The sequence below is a fragment of the Phyllobates terribilis genome, unplaced genomic scaffold (genome assembly GCF_046119375.1).
Source record: "Phyllobates terribilis strain yellow unplaced genomic scaffold, ASM4611937v1 Scaffold_7__3_contigs__length_470593459, whole genome shotgun sequence".
NCBI classification, from domain to species: domain Eukaryota; kingdom Metazoa; phylum Chordata; class Amphibia; order Anura; family Dendrobatidae; genus Phyllobates; species Phyllobates terribilis.
In genome coordinates, this window is record NW_027362767.1 from 42,417,015 (window position 1) to 42,433,223 (window position 16,209).

A 16,209-nucleotide genomic window follows, 5' to 3' on the forward strand; every position below is an offset into this window, starting at 1 on the left:
CTATTAGGAAACTTGGACTGGCAGAACACTTTCCTCACTGCTGCATCTACTTTCTAGAACCTGTTTTGCTCTGATGTTTAGCCTTCTCTCCACTCCACTTGCCTTCACTGAACTTGAACCTGTACTGTATGAGTTGTAGACTTTTCTGACTAACCCGGAAAACATTTACTATAAAAAAAATATCCTCTAAACCCTCCCAAACTGTGGGCTAATCCCAACTGTCAACTATCTATTCCCTGTGTAATGCAAACTGGATCCCTATCTGCTGTATGGTTCCCCTAGTGTACAGACCTCCCACATTCCCAGGGACGGCCTTAAGCCAAAGCCTGGAGGAGAACCAAAACACAACACCAGCCATAGGGATAAAACATAACACCCACTTTTATCACACATATAAATAAAAGATATTATCGCATCACACGCCACGGCATCTTCACATCTTCATCTTCTCTCTGCCACCCCCTTACATGATCATGGTGGGGTATCCGATTGGGTGTCCACTGCCCAAACAAAGCAATCACGGGATGCCAATGGTTTCAATGAGTGCCAGCGGTCTGCTGAAAGCCCCTGTGCTAGAGTATTGCTCTCTATAGTGGGAGCAATCGCAGGTTCAAGTCCCATATAGGGCCTAATAAATAAACTGATTTTTTTTTATTAAAAATGTAAAAAAAAAAAATTAAAAAAATTTAATTTGCTTTTCCCAAAATTAAAAATCAAGAAATAAAAAAAAAATATGAAAAATGACCATGTTCAGAACTGCGACCGACCAACATAATTAACCCATGAAGGAAATGCCATAAAACGCTGCTTTTGCCATTTTTTCGTGGTCGAATCGCCCCCTAAAAATTAGACAAAAAGCGATGAAAACATTGAACGTATCCTGATGGTAACAATAAAAGCGCCTGCTGGCCACACAAAAAACAGATCCTCCCCAAGCGACATGGACACAAAAATAAGACCGTTACAGATGGAAAACTATTTTTTTTTTTTTTTTATTAACTTCAAAATTTTTTAAGCTGCAGAAATAAAAAAATAAATTCTATATGCTTTTGGTATCACCGTAATCGTGCTAACTGCAATATTTCGTTGTCAGGTAATTTTTACCCAGAATGGACAGTTATGCCTCTTACAAGGAAAAAAAATGCAAAAATTAAAATTGTCCTTGTCCCTAAAGGCTCTGGAGTCTGTGGAGGCAGCTGCAGTCTGACCTCACACGTGACCTCAGAAGTTTCCCGCTGTAATACCACCTCCCACCAGAGAGGGCGCTGTGACATCACGCTTGCTCTGAGGCTACACTGCGGCGCTCTGCACGATGCAGTCAGGGGGAGGGGCCTCTCGTCTCCTCTCAGGTCTCCTCCCCCGGCGGCCATGGCCCTTCCCGGCATTCCCTATGAGCAGCGGCTTCTCATCATGGCGGACCCGCGGGAGAAGGCGCTGCAGGACTACAGGAAGAAGCTGCTGGAGCACAAGGAGATAGACGGCCGCCTGAAGGAGTGTGAGTGGCGGGAGCCGGCGCTGGAGCCCGGCCGGCGGGATCTGGAGCGGATGTGGAGCCGGGGCTTCTCTCCACACCTGCCGGCCGCAGAGTCGCTTTGTCATGCCGGCCTGCAGCGCCGGATCCGGGGGTCGCTGCGGCCTCTACAGCTGCCGGAGGCGGCCGCACCGGATCACCAGCCGGCGGGGATGAGGCAGCACAGCCCGGAGACCAGCGGTGTCACCGGGGAAAGCCGGACTGCGGGAAACCAGCGGTGTAAACGGGGAAACCGTCAGTGACACCGGGGAAAGCCGGACTGCTGGAGACCAGCGGTGTCACCGGGGAAAGCCGGACTGCGGGAAACCGGCGGTGTAAACGGGGAAACCGTCAGTGTCACCGGGGAAAGCCGGACTGCGGGAAACCGGCGGTGTAAACGGGGAAAGCCAGACTGCGGGAAACCAGCGGTGTAAACGGGGAAACCGTCAGTGTCACCGGGGAAAGCCGGACTGCGGGAAACCGGCGGTGTAAACGGGGAAAGCCGGACTGCGGGAAACCAGCGGTGTAAACGGGGAAAGCCGGACTGCGGGAAACCGGCGGTGTAAACGGGGAAAGCCAGACTGCGGGAAACCAGCGGTGTAAACGGGGAAACCGTCAGTGTAAACGGGGAAAGCCAGACTGCGGGAAACCAGCGGTGTAAACGGGGAAACCGTCAGTGTCACCGGGGAAAGCCGGACTGCGGGAAACCGGCGGTGTAAACGGGGAAAGCCAGACTGCGGGAAACCGGCGGTGTAAACGGGGAAAGCCAGACTGCGGGAAACCGGCGGTGTAAACGGGGAAAGCCGGACTGCGGGAAACCAGCGGTGTAAACGGGGAAAGCCGGACTGCGGGAAACCAGCGGTGTAAACGGGGAAAGCCGGACTGCGGGAAACCAGCGGTGTAAACGGGGAAACCGTCAGTGACACCGGGGAAAGCCGGACTGCTGGAGACCAGCGGTGTCACCGGGGAAAGCCGGACTGCGGGAAACCGGCGGTGTAAACGGGGAAACCGTCAGTGTCACCGGGGAAAGCCGGACTGCGGGAAACCGGCGGTGTAAACGGGGAAAGCCAGACTGCGGGAAACCAGCGGTGTAAACGGGGAAACCGTCAGTGTCACCGGGGAAAGCCGGACTGCGGGAAACCGGCGGTGTAAACGGGGAAAGCCGGACTGCGGGAAACCGGCGGTGTAAACGGGGAAAGCCGGACTGCGGGAAACCGGCGGTGTAAACGGGGAAAGCCAGACTGCGGGAAACCAGCGGTGTAAACGGGGAAACCGTCAGTGTCACCGGGGAAAGCCAGACTGCGGGAAACCGGCGGTGTAAACGGGGAAAGCCAGACTGCGGGAAACCGGCGGTGTAAACGGGGAAAGCCGGACTGCGGGAAACCGGCGGTGTAAACGGGGAAAGCCGGACTGCGGGAAACCGGCGGTGTAAACGGGGAAAGCCGGACTGCTGGAAACCGGCACCCGGGAGGACACGTCACCTGTACAATATATATGCGTCACATCTATATACCCCCCCCCCCCTGTATAATATGCGCGTCACATCTATATACCCCCCCCCTGTATAATATGCGCGTCACATCTATATACCTCCCCTGTATAATATGCGCGTTGCATCTATATACCCCCCTGTATAATATACGCGTCACAGCTATATACCCCCTGTATAATATACGCTTCACAGCTATATACCCCCCGTGTATAATATACTCGTCACACCTATATACCCCCCCTGTGTATAATATACTCGTCACACCTATATACCCCCCCGTGTATAATATACTCGTCACGTCTATATACCCCCCCGTGTATAATATACTCGTCAGGTCTATATACCCCCCGTGTATAATATACTCGTCAGGTCTATATACCCCTCCGTGTATAATATACTCGTCGCGTCTATATACCCCTCCGTGTATAATATACTCGTCGCGTCTATATACCCCTCCGTGTATAATATACTCGTCGCGTCTATATACCCCCCGTGTATAATATACTCGTCGCGTCTATATACCCCCCCGTGTATAATATACTCGTCGCGTCTATATACCCCCCCGTGTATAATATACTCGTCGCGTCTATATACCCCCCCGTGTATAATATACTCGTCGCGTCTATATACCCCCCCGTGTATAATATACTCGTCGCGTCTATATACCCCCCCGTGTATAATATACTCGTCGCGTCTATATACCCCCCCGTGTATAATATACTCGTCGCGTCTATATACCCCCCCGTGTATAATATACTCGTCGCGTCTATATACCCCCCCGTGTATAATATACTCGTCGCGTCTATATACCCCCCCGTGTATAATATACTCGTCGCGTCTATATACCCCCCCGTGTATAATATACTCGTCGCGTCTATATACCCCCCCGTGTATAATATACTCGTCGCGTCTATATACCCCCCCGTGTATAATATACTCGTCGCGTCTATATACCCCCCCGTGTATAATATACTCGTCGCGTCTATATACCCCCCCGTGTATAATATACTCGTCGCGTCTATATACCCCCCCGTGTATAATATACTCGTCGCGTCTATATACCCCCCCGTGTATAATATACTCGTCGCGTCTATATACCCCCCCGTGTATAATATACTCGTCGCGTCTATATACCCCCCCGTGTATAATATACTCGTCGCGTCTATATACCCCGCGTGTATAATATACTCGTCGCGTCTATATACCCCGCGTGTATAATATACTCGTCGCGTCTATATACCCCCCCGTGTATAATATACTCGTCGCGTCTATATACCCCCCCGTGTATAATATACTCGTCGCGTCTATATACCCCTCCGTGTATAATATACTCGTCGCGTCTATATACCCCTCCGTGTATAATATACTCGTCGCGTCTATATACCCCTCCGTGTATAATATACTCGTCGCGTCTATATACCCCTCCGTGTATAATATACTCGTCGCGTCTATATACCCCTCCATGTATAATATACTCGTCGCGTCTATATACCCCTCCGTGTATAATATACTCGTCGCGTCTATATACCCCTCCGTGTATAATATACTCGTCGCGTCTATATACCCCTCCGTGTATAATATACTCGTCGCGTCTATATACCCCCCGTGTATAATATACTCGTCGCGTCTATATACCCCCCCGTGTATAATATACTCGTCGCGTCTATATACCCCCCCGTGTATAATATACTCGTCGCGTCTATATACCCCCCGTGTATGATATACTCGTCGCGTCTATATACCCCCCGTGTATGATATACTCGTCGCGTCTATATACCCCCCGCGTATGATATACTCGTCGCGTCTACATACCCCCCCGCGTATGATATACTCGTCGCGTCTACATACCCCCCCGCGTATGATATACTCGTCGCGTCTACATACCCCCCCGCGTATGATATACTCGTCGCGTCTACATACCCCCCCGCGTATGATATACTCGTCGCGTCTACATACCCCCCCGCGTATGATATACTCGTCGCGTCTACATACCCCCCGCGTATGATATACTCGTCGCGTCTACATACCCCCCCGCGTATGATATACTCGTCGCGTCTACATACCCCCCCGCGTATGATATACTCGTCGCGTCTACATACCCCCCCCGCGTATGATATACTCGTCGCGTCTACATACCCCCCCGCGTATGATATACTCGTCGCGTCTACATACCCCCCCGCGTATGATATACTCGTCGCGTCTATATACCCCCCCGCGTATGATATACTCGTCGCGTCTATATACCCCCCCGCGTATGATAGACGCGTCGCGTCTACATACCCCCCCGCGTATGATAGACGCGCCGCGTCTACATACCCCCCCGCGTATGATAGACGCGCCGCGTCTACATACCCCCCCCGCGTATGATAGACGCGCCGCGTCTATATACCCCCCCGCGTATGATAGACGCGCCGCGTCTATATACCCCCCCGCGTATGATAGACGCGCCGCGTCTATATACCCCCCCGCGTATGATAGACGCGCCGCGTCTATATACCCCCCCGCGTATGATAGACGCGCCGCGTCTATATACCCCCCCGCGTATGATAGACGCGCCGCGTCTATATACCCCCCCGCGTATGATAGACGCGCCGCGTCTATATACCCCCCCGCGTATGATAGACGCGCCGCGTCTATATACCCCCCCGCGTATGATAGACGCGCCGCGTCTATATACCCCCCCGCGTATGATAGACGCGCCGCGTCTATATACCCCCCCCCGCGTATGATAGACGCGCCGCGTCTATATACCCCCCCCGCGTATGATAGACGCGCCGCGTCTATATACCCCCCCCGCGTATGATAGACGCGCCGCGTCCATATACCCCCCCCCCGCGTATGATAGACGCGCCGCGTGTATATACCCCCCCCCGCGTATGATAGACGCGCCGCGTCTATATACCCCCCCCGCGTATGATAGACGCGCCGCGTCTATATACCCCCCCGCGTATGATAGACGCGCCGCGTCTATATACCCCCCCCGCGTATGATAGACGCGCCGCGTCTATATACCCCCCCCCCGCGTATGATAGACGCGCCGCGTCTATATACCCCCCCCCCGCGTATGATAGACGCGCCGCGTCTATATACCCCCCCCCCCGCGTATGATAGACGCGCCGCGTCTATATACCCCCCCCCCGCGTATGATAGACGCGCCGCGTCTATATACCCCCCCCCGCGTATGATAGACGCGCCGCGTCTATATACCCCCCCCCGCGTATGATAGACGCGCCGCGTCTATATACCCCCCCCCGCGTATGATAGACGCGCCGCGTCTATATACCCCCCCCCCCCGCGTATGATAGACGCTTCGCGTCGCGTCTATGTAGCCCCCCGGTGTATGATAGACGCGTCGCGCCTAGGCAGCTCCCCCACCCCACCCCCCGTGTATAATAGTCATGGTTGAAAGTGCTGGGACCCTTGAAATTGTTCCAGAGAATTAAATATTTCTCCCAGAAAATTATTGAAAATGTTTTGTTATAGACATGTTTTTCCCTTCTGTGTATTGGAACAACTAAAAAAAACAAAAAACAAACACAAAATGCAACTTAGACATAATTTCACACACAACCCCAACAATGGGCCGGACAAATTTATTGGCACCTTTCCAAAATTGTAAGTAAACAACTTTGTTTCAAGCATGTGATACTTGTTCAAAGTCATGTGTGGCAAGTAATAGGTGTGGGCAATATGAAAATCACACCTGAATCCAGATAAAAAGGGAAGAAGTTGACTCAATCTTTGCATTGTGTGTCTGTGTGTGCCACATGAAGCATGGAGAACAGAAAGAGGAGGAGAGAACTGTCTGAGGACTTGAGAACCTCAATATCCGCAATCTCCAGAGATCTCGATGTTCCTTTGTCCACGGTGCGCAACATAATCAAGAAGTTTGCAACCCATGGCACTGTAGTTAATCTCCCTGGACAGCAGAGAAAAATTGACGAAAGGTTGCAATGCAGGATAGTCCATTTGGTGGACAAGCAGCCCCAATCAAGATCCAAAGAAATTCAAGCTGTACTTGTCCTTCAAGCTGCTATGGCAGGAGACCCAGGAGGACCCCACTGCTGACAGGCATAAAATAGCTAGATTTCAGTTTGCCAAAATCCTTCTGGGGAAAGCGTCTTGTGGACAGATAGAGCTTTTTGGTAAAGCACATCATTCTACTGTTTACCGAAACCAGAATGAGACCTACAAAGAAAAGAATATAGTACCTACAGTCAAATATGGTGGAAGTTTAAAGATTTTTTTGGGGTTGTTCTGCTGCCTCTGGCACTGGGTGTCTTGAAATCTGAAGATTACGAAAGGATTTTGGGTGGCAATGTAGTGTCCTGTGTGGGTTTGTGTCATGGGTCTTCCAGCAGGACAATGACCCCAGAAATGGATGGAAACAAAGCGCTGGAGAGTTCTGAAGTGGCAGCAATGAGTCCAGATCTAAATTCCACTGAACACTTGTGGGGAGACCTTAACATTGAAGTTGGGAGAAGACTCATTCACATATGAGAGACCTGGAGCAGTTTGTAAGAAGAGTTGTCCAAAATTCCAGTTGAGGTGTAAGAAGCTGATGGTTATAAGAAGCGGTTGATTGTAGTTATTTATTCCAAAGGGCGTGCAACCAAATATTAAGTTGAGGGTGCCAGCACTTTTCTCCGGACCATTATTGGAGTTTTGTGTGAAATTTATATCCAATTTGTCTATTTTTCCCTGTTATTTTTGGTGTTCCAAAACCACCAAAGGAAATAAACGTGTGTGTGTATAACAAAACATGTGTAATTGCAATAATTTTCTGGGAGAAATACTTCATTTTCTGGAACAATTTCTAGAGTGCCAACACTTTCGGCTATGACTGTAATATACATATTTTGTACAACTTGATTGGCCCCCACCTTCATTAAAGGGGCCATTGTTTTACCACCATAGTTAGCATTGGTTGAGCTGTTTTTATTATATGCTATTTTCTTTACTTATAATCCTATTTTTTTTATAGTGAGGGAACAATTAAAGGAACTTACTAAGCAGTATGAGAAATCTGAAAATGACCTGAAGGCTCTGCAGAGTGTGGGGCAGGTAAGGATTTGCTGCCATATGTGATGTGTTCTCCGCTGTTGCTGCCCATGGTGTTTGTCTTCCTGCTTAGGAGTCCAGTGGGTGGTCGTAATCTGGTTGACAGTTGTCTGTAGGTGTACATGTATACAAATTCAATTACTGGCAAGGACCGCCCACTGGACTCCTAATTTTAGAATGAGCAGTTACTGAGTTGGTTCCTACAAAACTCTATATTAATCAGCTTTGCGCCTCTGGATCCGCTGCCACCATGTGAGAGATTCCCTAATGCAGATGTGGCTTTTGTTTTGCTACAATGCGAAGTCCCCAGCGCTGCAGAACTTCGTTGCTTCCAGTACTGACTCTTGTGTGCGCGGAGAATCACAAACCATGATAGTTTCCTGTTCACCTTACGGAAGTAAATCCCATTTTCAGATTTGTGTATGAATAACAATAATGGTCGTTTCTCTCTATTATCAGATCGTTGGGGAAGTTCTTAAGCAGCTCACAGAAGAGAAATGTAAGTATTGTTTCGGGGTTTTTTTTTTTTTTTTTTGGAGAAGATCTTTCTCTGCATCTTGGTTCAGTTCATTCGGTTCTTATTCACGATACGGCGACAAAGGTGTTATAATGCTAAAATAGAGTAATGTCCGCACATTAGGAGTCTCAATTAAGGTTTGCTTGAAGAGCCTAATTTTTCATTTTTGTTTCATGGGATTTATAAATTATTTCAGATACATTAGATCTCTGGTTATTTGTTTTCAGTTATTGTCAAAGCTACAAATGGGCCAAGATATGTTGTCGGGTGTCGTCGACAGGTAAGTCTCTCTGAGTAAATTTTGTGGCAGGTGCAGACTATGTTCTCCATCTGAGAATAATGGTCCGATTATGCCAATCAGACTCTGATCAGAGTGGGATCTGTTTTTCTCAGATGTGGAGAACTTAACAAAAAAAAAAAAAGTATTAAGTCTCTCCATTCACATTCATACCAAAACTACAGTCTGCACGAGCCCTAACAGATATAGTGGGAATGTCCGAGTATTGGAAAGGATGCTAATCCTAATTGTTTTTCTTTTTTTAATGCAGCTGGACAAAAGCAAACTGAAGCCGGGAACAAGAGTAGCTTTAGATATGACAACGCTCACTATTATGCGGTAAGGGCTTGAAGGAACCTGTCACATTGAAGGTGATTTCTGATCTGCGGGCTACATGTTATGGAGCATAAGGAGCTGATTGCATAGTTTTGTGATCAATGACCTGGTATTCTGAGGGTTTTTTAATATGTAAATACAAGCTCTAGCTATGCTTAGGAGTCCATTGGGTGGTCCTAGTCTGTGATTGACAGCTGTCCATGCATGGCTACATGAAGAGCTTTCAATCACCAAACGGGTCCACCGAGTGGACTCCTAACCACTAAATAAATAAAATGCAAACTATTTTAAGTCTCTTCTTGTAAACTTTTATATCAATCTGATCTGGTCCTTCTGGTCGAACATTTTCTGCCTGCAGATATGTCATGATGGGTTCTCTATAGAGAAGTGAGGCATTTGGGAAACCTTTTACAAGTGCTCCCCTCAAATATTGGGACAGGTCTGGTCCTTCTTCCATCCGCCTTAATGCAAGAAATACTTTTGTTTTCCTTTCACTTAGCTACTTGCCTCGAGAGGTGGATCCACTTGTGTATAATATGTCTCATGAGGATCCAGGAAATGTGTCGTATTCCGAAATTGGAGGTCTTTCCGAGCAGATCAGAGAGCTCAGGGAGGTGTGTGAATTATTATAGATGTATATATGCCTGTACATATAAATAGTGGCTGTTACAGTACATTTATTCTTATCAATGCTTTCATTAATCAGGTCATTGAGCTCCCGCTCACTAATCCAGAGCTCTTCCAGCGTGTAGGAATAATCCCTCCTAAAGGCTGCCTGCTCTACGGCCCCCCAGGTATGTCTAAACTAAATGTAATGTACAATTTTACACTTTAAGGAATAGTTTTGACCTTTAAAGAGTTAGTCCAGCATTGGTCACTTTTGCATTAGATAATGTTATGTCTACAGATACCTGCCAATCGTGCCAACCACCGGCGGTAATCATAAACCCATCCTAGCCTTTACAATAGGACACATCCGCAATATGTGTCAACGGTACAGCGTCCCTGTAGGTATGTGTGGACGCCAGGGTATTGCCCCCTGATGCGGAAGGAGAAGAACCTTTTAGTAGATTATATAACTACGGTAACATGAATGGAAGAGAAATTGGAGAGTTTCCTTAAACAAAGCCTTATTAGAAGGATTAATAGTTATTCGTACTGTTTAGAATCTCCTGCCATCGTCTGATAATAATTCCCATTGTTTTCTGCTCCAGGTACTGGAAAAACACTCCTGGCTCGAGCTGTTGCCAGTCAGCTGGATTGCAATTTCTTGAAGGTATGTACAATCATGGTTTAGCACCATATTACTTATGAGTCCATGCAGGTAAAAATAACATATCACTAGATTTATGCTGCCAGAAAAACTGGCAAAACCAGTCAGACACCGTCGGTGCGATTGCAACCAGGCATGTTTTGCCTCTGAAGTGCCATGAGAAAACAGATTGCCAGCTGGGGGCTATAATGGGAGACATGACTAGTCCGGTGTGGCCTGGGATGATTTTTCCATGCCCCACTCACATGGGTTTTCATAGTGCAATATGTCAATTGGGCTGAAGCCGAACTATTCCACTTTCCAAACTGTTTGGCGTTTCAGACTTAAATCAACCTGGCTGCAATTTCACAGGCTCTGATGCTGCCGGGGGTTCGGGCAGTATGAATCTAGCGACAGGCGCCCTTTAATGTTGTTCTTGCTTGGTAATCTATTTACAACTATGGCCAATAAATGTCTGACAAAGGGTCAAAGTATTAATCACACTTATTTATTTTTTTCTTCTTTTAGGTTGTGTCTAGTTCTATTGTAGATAAATACATTGGTGAAAGCGCCCGGCTCATCAGAGAAATGTTCAACTACGCCAGGGACCACCAGCCATGTATTATCTTCATGGATGAAATCGATGCCATAGGTAAGAAGACTCCGTATAATCAGGGCTGCTTGGGGAAGGGAGTTATGATCATAAAGGGAATAACCTACACACCGATGACCTGGGAATGGTCAGTAACATCACATCTCCTAGCACTTTCTTCTGGTCTGATCTCCAGGTGGTCGGCGGTTTTCTGAGGGCACTTCAGCAGATCGTGAGATTCAGAGAACTCTAATGGAGGTACGTGGTACTAATCATGGAGGGGATCTGAAATAATTCAAGCACTTTGAGGGGAGATAGCATGAGCCACATTGTACTTAAAACCCCCCTCCCCCCTTGTTTATTTTGCCAGTTGTTGAATCAAATGGACGGGTTTGACACTCTGCACAGAGTGAAAATGATCATGGCCACTAACAGACCAGACACGTTGGACCCGGCCTTGTTACGCCCGGGTAGACTTGACCGTAAAATTCGTAAGTTTTATGGGTTGTTTTTTTTGTAAAGGTAAATTTCTTTGCTTATTAAACAAAAATTTTTTTTTTAAATATTTTAATTTTATTAATCTGCAGATATTGAACTGCCCAATGAGCAAGCCAGGCTAGATATTCTGAAGATTCACGCAGGTCCCATCACTAAACATGGAGAAATAGGTAATGAAAAAGTGTTAATTACGCTCCATCGCCGCTGCTATAATGGATCTCTTATCCGTCAGTCATGTGACTGTTGCAGCCAATCACTAGCATCAATGCGCAACGTGACTTTCATGCAAACGTCACCACTGAGGCCAGTGATTGGCTGCAGCAATGATTTGGAGCGTTGTCAATTCCAGGACTGACAAAATCACAACATAGTTGTGACACTGGATTCAAGGATTAGTTGAGGAGACCGGTCTCTGCTTTTGGGCAAGACTTTCTAAAATCAAGAAATTCCATTTTAAAAGTTTTAATATCACCTATACTTGTTATTAAAGGGGTCTGCCACTACTTTTGCGGCCATCAATAAAAATAATAAAAAAAAGTATTGGCCAACCTCTTTAAGCAGCTTGTGATAGAAGCACGTGGTTTTACTGTGTTTGTGTTTTTTTTAATTGTAGATTATGAAGCTATTGTGAAACTTTCCGATGGGTTTAATGGAGCAGATTTAAGGAACGTCTGCACTGAAGCTGGTAAGTAAAGGGTTAATTATGCTAATTTTATTGTGTTACATTGGAATATGTATTATTCAGCGGTTTCCTTCTTTTCTGTGTCACAGGGATGTTTGCCATTCGAGCAGATCACGATTTTGTCGTCCAGGAGGATTTCATGAAGGCGGTCAGGAAAGTTGCTGATTCCAAGAAGCTGGAGTCTAAACTAGATTATAAACCTGTCTAATGTAAAAAAAGAGACTGCATGGGTGATATGTGACTTATATTAGAGGCTCTCCTGATCCTCTAGGGTTGTGTCTATTAACAAAAAGTACATACAACATCATCTTCAGAATTTAGTAGTTTGATAATTTCCGGAAGAAGTCTGCTACACAAGGGATCTGTCATAATACAATATTCTATGCAGTTCTCGCATTGCAAAAAAAAAACAACAACAACTTGCTTGTCCGATCAGTAAAGACGGAGGGGAAGAAACAACTTAGCAGATTTTAAGAGAGTTACTGTGTTTCGTAAAATATTTTATATCAATTGACTTTTGTCCTTTTTTCTTTCCAAGGTGAATAAACAATGTTTAAATCGGATGTTGTCATTGATTGAGTGAAAGCATCAGATCGGATCAAATTTAATTAGGGGCGGCCATGTCGTTAAATCTTTGTTTCTTAATACAGTTCTGAATTGCAAGGTATTTTCCCAAGTCATTGCTTAAAGCTAGTATATGCCAGCACTTTATGATCGTGGGGAGGGGTCTGACTTTTGGGACCTCACTGATTTTGAGGGTGAAGCTGCTTCAATTTTTCCCAGTGGAGATGTTTCCTGGCATCAACATAAATGCAGCTTCAGCACCATTGTTTATGGGAAAAATAAAATAAAATCGTCCTCTGGATCTGTGGGGGTCTCAGGTCGGACCACCTCCAATCATGAAGTTAGGACATATGTTAGGGATATTATTTTACAATTTACAACATTTTTCAGATATAGAAGCAAATTTTTGCGCCAGGCTCATCCTTGAAAAAGTGTTGCACTACCTCAACCACCTTCCAAAAGGAGCTGCTGCAGCCTGACAGATATTAATTTCTGCCAGAAATTGTCTATGCTCATTGTTCATGGGTGTAGATTTTAATTTCTGGTACACAAAAATGTACTAAATTTATACAGAGGCATTATTGCCTTAATAAATCTAGTACAAGTCTAGCATAGGAAATGCCAGTCTTCATAAATTCTTTTATTCTTTCAGTAGGTTTTTGCTAATCTGAGAGCAACATGATGTAGGGTGTAAGACCTTGATTCCAACGCTGTGTTTTTTGCTGTATCAATACAATCAGTGTTTTATCAGCAGGAGATGATTACTATAGAAATAATTGTCTGCTGCCTCCTGATCTAACCTCGCCCCTAGAACTGATTGGTAGCTGGTGTGGACGGGGTTATACAGGGCTCAGCATTCTGAGCTCTGCTAAATCTGCAGCAGAGAAAATGGGATTGTATTACAACTGCTGCACCCAGTAAACGAAGTGATACATTGCTGGAATCAGGGTCGCTGTCAGATTGCAAAGCAAAAACCTGACACATTCCCTTTAAATTTCATCATTTTTATAATCTCTTGTTGCGGTCTGATTGTGAACTGTTTTGTTTACATCCAGAAACTGAAAACCTTCCCTGATGACGTAAAAAAAAAGTCCCATTTTACTGTAAATGTATTACTTTCAAAGGATGAAATCCTGGCTTCATAGTTATTTCTACTCATTGTCAACAAAAAAAATGTAGGATTGCGTTAAAGTTACAAAAGTTTTTTTTATTATACAATGATCTACAACGTTATTTACCATAACCTGGAAATTGCTCTGAAAAACAAAAGGAAAAATGTGCAGAGGCAATGACACGAGTGATACTGGCTGGAAATAAAGGCAGATATTGTCCTTGCATCACCTGTCTCTGGAGAAAACTATTAACGCAATGCTAATTTTCATAAACTGCCCATAGGTCATCTGCCAACAGTGCAAAAACGCTTCTGACTAAATAGAATCTTGAAACCCATCCCTGGGATGCCGTTGGTGTGAATACAACAGCAACACTTCTTATGGGGGGCTTCTCTTCGTGGACATTTATCATACCCTTCTTACAGGAGGCTTCTCTTTGTGGACATTTATCATACCCTTCTTACAGGGGGCTTCTCTTTGTGGATATTTATCATACCCTTCTTACAGGGGGCTTCTCTTTGTGGACATTTATCATACCCTTCTTACAGGGGGCTTCTCATCATAGACATTTATCATAACCATAGGATGTTCCATAGATGAGCGCTTGATGCACATGTGAAGATGTGGCAGCCGGCTAATTAAAAAAGGAGCCGCAGTTGCTGTCAGGCGCAAGACTGTACTCCCGTCCTTATCCATGGGGCCACATGACATGGTCTGTTGTGCCCAGTCCAATGGATTGTGGGAATAGATTTGCACCAACTCTATTGCTGAGCACCTGCCCACCATACAGACCCGTTGTATACTGCACAGTGTAGTTCTGTGTATAGTATACTACACGGTGTAGTCATTCTCTGTGTATAGTATGCCCCACGGTGTAGTCGTCCTCTGTGTATAGTATACTACACGGTGTAGTCATCCTCTGTGTATAGTATGCCCCACGGTGTAGTCGTCCTCTGTATAGTATACCGCACGGTGTAGTCGTCCTCTGTGTATAGTATGCCCCACGGTGTAGTCGTCCTCTGTATAGTATACCGCACGGTGTAGTCGTCCTCTGTGTATAGTATGCCCCACGGTGTAGTCGTCCTCTGCGTATAGTATACTACACGGTGTAGTCGTCCTCTGTGTATAGTATACTACACGGTGTAGTCGTCCTCTGTGTATAGTATACTACACGGTGTAGTCCTGTGTATAGTATACTACACGGTGTAGTCATTCTCTGCGTATAGTATGCCCCACGGTGTAGTCGTCCTCTGTATAGTATACCGCACGGTGTAGTCGTCCTCTGTGTATAGTATGCCCCACGGTGTAGTCGTCCTCTGTGTATAGTATACTACACGGTGTAGTCGTCCTCTGTGTATAGTATGCCCCACGGTGTAGTCGTCCTCTGTGTATAGTATGCCCCACGGTGTAGTCGTCCTCTGTGTATAGTATACCACACGGTGTAGTCGTCCTCTGTGTATAGTATACCACACGGTGTAGTCGTCCTCTGTGTATAGTATACTACACGGTGTAGTCGTCCTCTGTATAGTATACCGCACGGTGTAGTCGTCCTCTGTATAGTATACCGCACGGTGTAGTCGTCCTCTGTGTATAGTATGCCCCACGGTGTAGTCGTCCTCTGTGTATAGTATGCCCCACGGTGTAGTCGTCCTCTGTGTATAGTATACTACACGGTGTAGTCGTCCTCTGTGTATAGTATACTACACGGTGTAGTCGTCCTCTGTGTATAGTATGCCCCACGGTGTAGTCGTCCTCTGTGTATAGTATACCGCACGGTGTAGTCGTCCTCTGTGTATAGTATACCGCACGGTGTAGTCGTCCTCTGTGTATAGTATACCGCACGGTGTAGTCGTCCTCTGGGTATAGTATACCGCACGGTGTAGTCGTCCTCTGGGTATGGTATACCGCACGGTGTAGTCGTCCTCTGGGTATGGTATACCGCACGGTGTAGTCGTCCTCTGGGTATGGTATACCGCACGGTGTAGTCGTCCTCTGGGTATGGTATACCGCACGGTGTAGTTGTTCTCTGTATATAAAGGTGCAGTCTGAAGTGCTTTCCTATACAATTAAATTGTGTTTTAAAGAAGTCCAGTAGTTTATATTCCCCCCTGGGGCCCCTAAGGATTTTTGTAAGTACCTTACGTTGCTGTTTCTGCCTGTGAGCGGCGCTATCCTTGGCTGCTAACAGGCATCACATGACCCCTCGCTGACGTCACAACAAGTGAGGCGTGACTCAGCGCCGCGATCCCCGCGGTGGCTTCTGGGTTGTGGGCGGGGTTATTCCCCGCGTCACACCCAGCATCCACCGCGCGCTTT

The 16,209-nt window shown here is 46.5% G+C and overlaps 1 protein-coding gene across 1 annotated transcript; it reads left to right on the forward strand.

The window, feature by feature from the left end:
• Positions 1–1,315: 1,315 nt before the first annotated feature.
• PSMC6 (proteasome 26S subunit, ATPase 6) lies at positions 1,316–12,780 on the forward strand. The gene is made up of 14 exons (XM_073638441.1): positions 1,316–1,495; positions 7,987–8,066; positions 8,523–8,562; positions 8,808–8,860; positions 9,129–9,196; positions 9,693–9,807; positions 9,900–9,987; positions 10,408–10,469; positions 10,974–11,097; positions 11,234–11,295; positions 11,408–11,528; positions 11,625–11,705; positions 12,149–12,220; positions 12,307–12,780. The coding sequence occupies exons 1-14, from the start codon at positions 1,369–1,371 to the stop codon at positions 12,423–12,425; spliced, it is 1,212 nt and encodes a 403-aa protein (XP_073494542.1). The 5' UTR covers positions 1,316–1,368; the 3' UTR covers positions 12,426–12,780.
• The last annotated feature ends 3,429 nt before the right edge of the window (positions 12,781–16,209 follow it).